Source organism: Crocodylus porosus, unplaced genomic scaffold, assembly GCF_001723895.1.
Source record: "Crocodylus porosus isolate Cpor-Errol unplaced genomic scaffold, CroPor_comp1, whole genome shotgun sequence".
Classification (NCBI taxonomy): Eukaryota; Metazoa; Chordata; order Crocodylia; family Crocodylidae; genus Crocodylus; species Crocodylus porosus.
This window is the reverse complement of record NW_017728943.1, coordinates 90,116,050-90,118,633: the sequence shown is the minus strand read 5'-3', so window position 1 is coordinate 90,118,633 and position 2,584 is coordinate 90,116,050. Positions and strand designations below refer to the sequence as shown.

General features: G+C 40.4%; 1 protein-coding gene across 3 annotated transcripts in view; it reads right to left on the bottom strand.

The window, feature by feature from the left end:
• The window catches only part of HNRNPU (heterogeneous nuclear ribonucleoprotein U), a 22,762-nt gene that overhangs the window by 11,918 nt on the left and 8,260 nt on the right, over positions 1-2,584 (bottom strand). For 2 of the 3 annotated variants that reach the window (XM_019549763.1, XM_019549764.1), the window contains exons 1-3: positions 2,422-2,503; positions 1,884-1,995; positions 1,691-1,764 (exon numbers count right to left, since the gene is read on the bottom strand). In XM_019549763.1, the coding sequence (XP_019405308.1) occupies positions 1,691-1,764; positions 1,884-1,995; positions 2,422-2,488 (253 nt within the window). In that variant the 5' untranslated portion in view covers positions 2,489-2,503. Of the gene's footprint in view, positions 1-1,690; positions 1,765-1,883; positions 1,996-2,421; positions 2,504-2,584 lie in introns of those variants that run through there. The other variant, XM_019549765.1, reaches the window with a different exon arrangement.

Here is a 2,584-nt window from a genome sequence, read left to right as displayed (position 1 = left end):
GGGGGGGGGGGAAGAGTTGACACAGAGGCACACCAATGTTCACACCAAACCAAAACCTACCTGCTCACGAGTGACAATGTTTTAATGCTACTTTGTGTTCAACTGCCCCCTCCTTCCCCTCAAAAACTATAGGCCTTTGGTGTAATATATGCCAGACATAAAGCTTTTAGTATTTATCAAGCTGTTGTGAACAGAAGAGAGCTGCTGACACTCATTAAGAACAACTTGACAGCTTAATAGTTAAGCAAATCAACTTGAAAGCTACCCAGCTGCAAACAGCTAAAGTTTCATATACTATATATGCAGACAAGTTCTTTGGGTAAATTAGATATCTTATTAAGCCAACTCAAATAGTTGGAAAAAAATTCTTCTTAGCAAGCTTTTGGGCACAAAACACTCTTCCTTCATCAGGCTGATAAAGCATCTGCAGTTGATCTGTGCTGCCCCTGAAACACACTATATATTGTACTCTCAAGTTTTATAAATGCAAATTTAACCCATTTAAGAGCAGCTTGAAGTGGAGAAACCACCACATATAGAAATGCTGTAAAAAAAGTGCAGAGTAAGTAAACCAAAATATGAAGTCTCTTTTTAATCGCTCCTTACTATTGGCAAGTATTAAAAGCATGCAACTTAGTGAAATTAAGACTATTCATTTGCAGCTATTAAACTGCAACAAGTTAAGTTTTAACTGACAAGGTAGTTTAGCTACCATATGCAAGTTCTAGACATTTCAGCTATTACAAGAAATGTCTAACTGTCCACTTGTAGTTTCTTTATTACACCACTGGATGCTATTTATCAACTTGTCACATTTTCCAAGGAGTTATAAAAATGTGTCCTCAATAGCACACTAAGAACTTGACTCTCTGGATTAGTCACTTACCCATATACACACTAGCGTAAGTTTGTTTCAGGGCACAAAGCAAGTGAAACATTTCAGCATTAACATTATAGCTAGCTCAAGAAATTAAGCATTTTCCTTAATTCTAGTTAAGGCTTGTCAATGTTGCACAAAAATCTGCATGCAAACATAACAACTACTTTCTATAGACTAACATGCTTCCCAATTTCACAATTGATAGTGCTTTACAAACAAAGTAACAGTCCACTGCTTATAAGCCAATGGTCTGTTTTTAATTTTGCAGTTGAACAAGCCCTTAGTTTCTCACACGTATCTTTACTACTTGCACTTACAGCTTTGGAAGTGAAAGAAGTTTTCCCTTCCTGCAAGTGAGCAAAGTTGTAAGACCCTGTGCAGAAGATTTCAAAATTAAGTTCTCAAACTTACCAGGAAAAACTTGGTTGGCTTGCCTAAGGTTTTATGCTTTCATTAAACACCTATTTTCTCCATTATTTTGGCAGCTGATTAATATTGTGGGCAAGGTCTACTATATCCTTAAATATAAGATTGAAACTGCCTTTCACTCCAAGTATCTACAGCAAAGTTGGAGGAGTTTGTATTACTGTCCTTCCTATAAAGTTTGTTCATCTCTCCCTGACTCCTCCCACCCCCATTAGGTTTTTCTTACTCTTTGCATTATAAAAGCAGGAAAAGGTGCATTAAAATTCCATGTAAATCATTTTCAATGTGGACAGACCTGACTACAATGAAGGTAGCTAGTTTTAAACTAGAAATATACCCCAATACCTACATTGCTAGAAAGCAAGAAAGAGTAGCTTTACTTACAAGTATCAAGACAAACCATTGTATCATCAAACTGCTCATCTTCCTCTTCAACAGGAGGTTGAGGAGATTTGGCCCTGAAAACAAAATACAACATATAAAATGCAACTAAAGTTCTTTAACAAAGACTGAATACGTCATCTTAAACATTGCTTCAAACGGATGCCAAAGTGCTGCCTAACATTAGCTCCTCTACCTGCTGTACTTGTTTTCTTCAATGTACTCAAAATATCCACGACCATGGTCTTCACGTGGTCTCTTCACACCCCTCTTCTTCTCACCAACTTTTTGTTCTGGTTTAGCATCTCCTGCAGAGAGAAGTTGCAAGCAATCATTACATTTTCTTGATTAAAAGGGGCCGGCGGGGAGCCCATCACTTTAAAAATTCAAATTCCCCTTTGCATCCAATTGCAGATTTAAGAAACAGAGAAGTTCCTTAAGCAACCAGAAAACGTTTCACCTGCCTATGAAGCTCCTGCTGGAGACTGGGGGGGAGGGGCGGGGGGGGCACCCATATTTTAAAAACCAAAAACTGCACAAAAAACCGTCTAAAATGGAAAAAAGCAGTGGGCGGTTATTTGCTTAACGGGATGGTGAGCTGTAACAAAGACAATGCCGCACCAAAGCAAGCCTGCCAGGCTTGCAGGGGCTCTGAATGCTTAGGAAAAACAAAAAAAAGCATAAAAAGAAAAGGAAAAGAAAAAAAAAAAAGAAGAGAAAGGAAAGGCTGGTACCCGGGCCGCTGGGCCCAGCGCTGCGCGCGGCCGCGGAGAGGGGGATTCCGCCCCCTCCCGCCTCCATTGTACGGAGCCTTCCAAACGCGAGCCCGTGCAGCGCCCAGCCCGGAAGTGACGTCACGCCCGCCCAGAGCCTCGCTTGCACAATACAGCGCGCCCC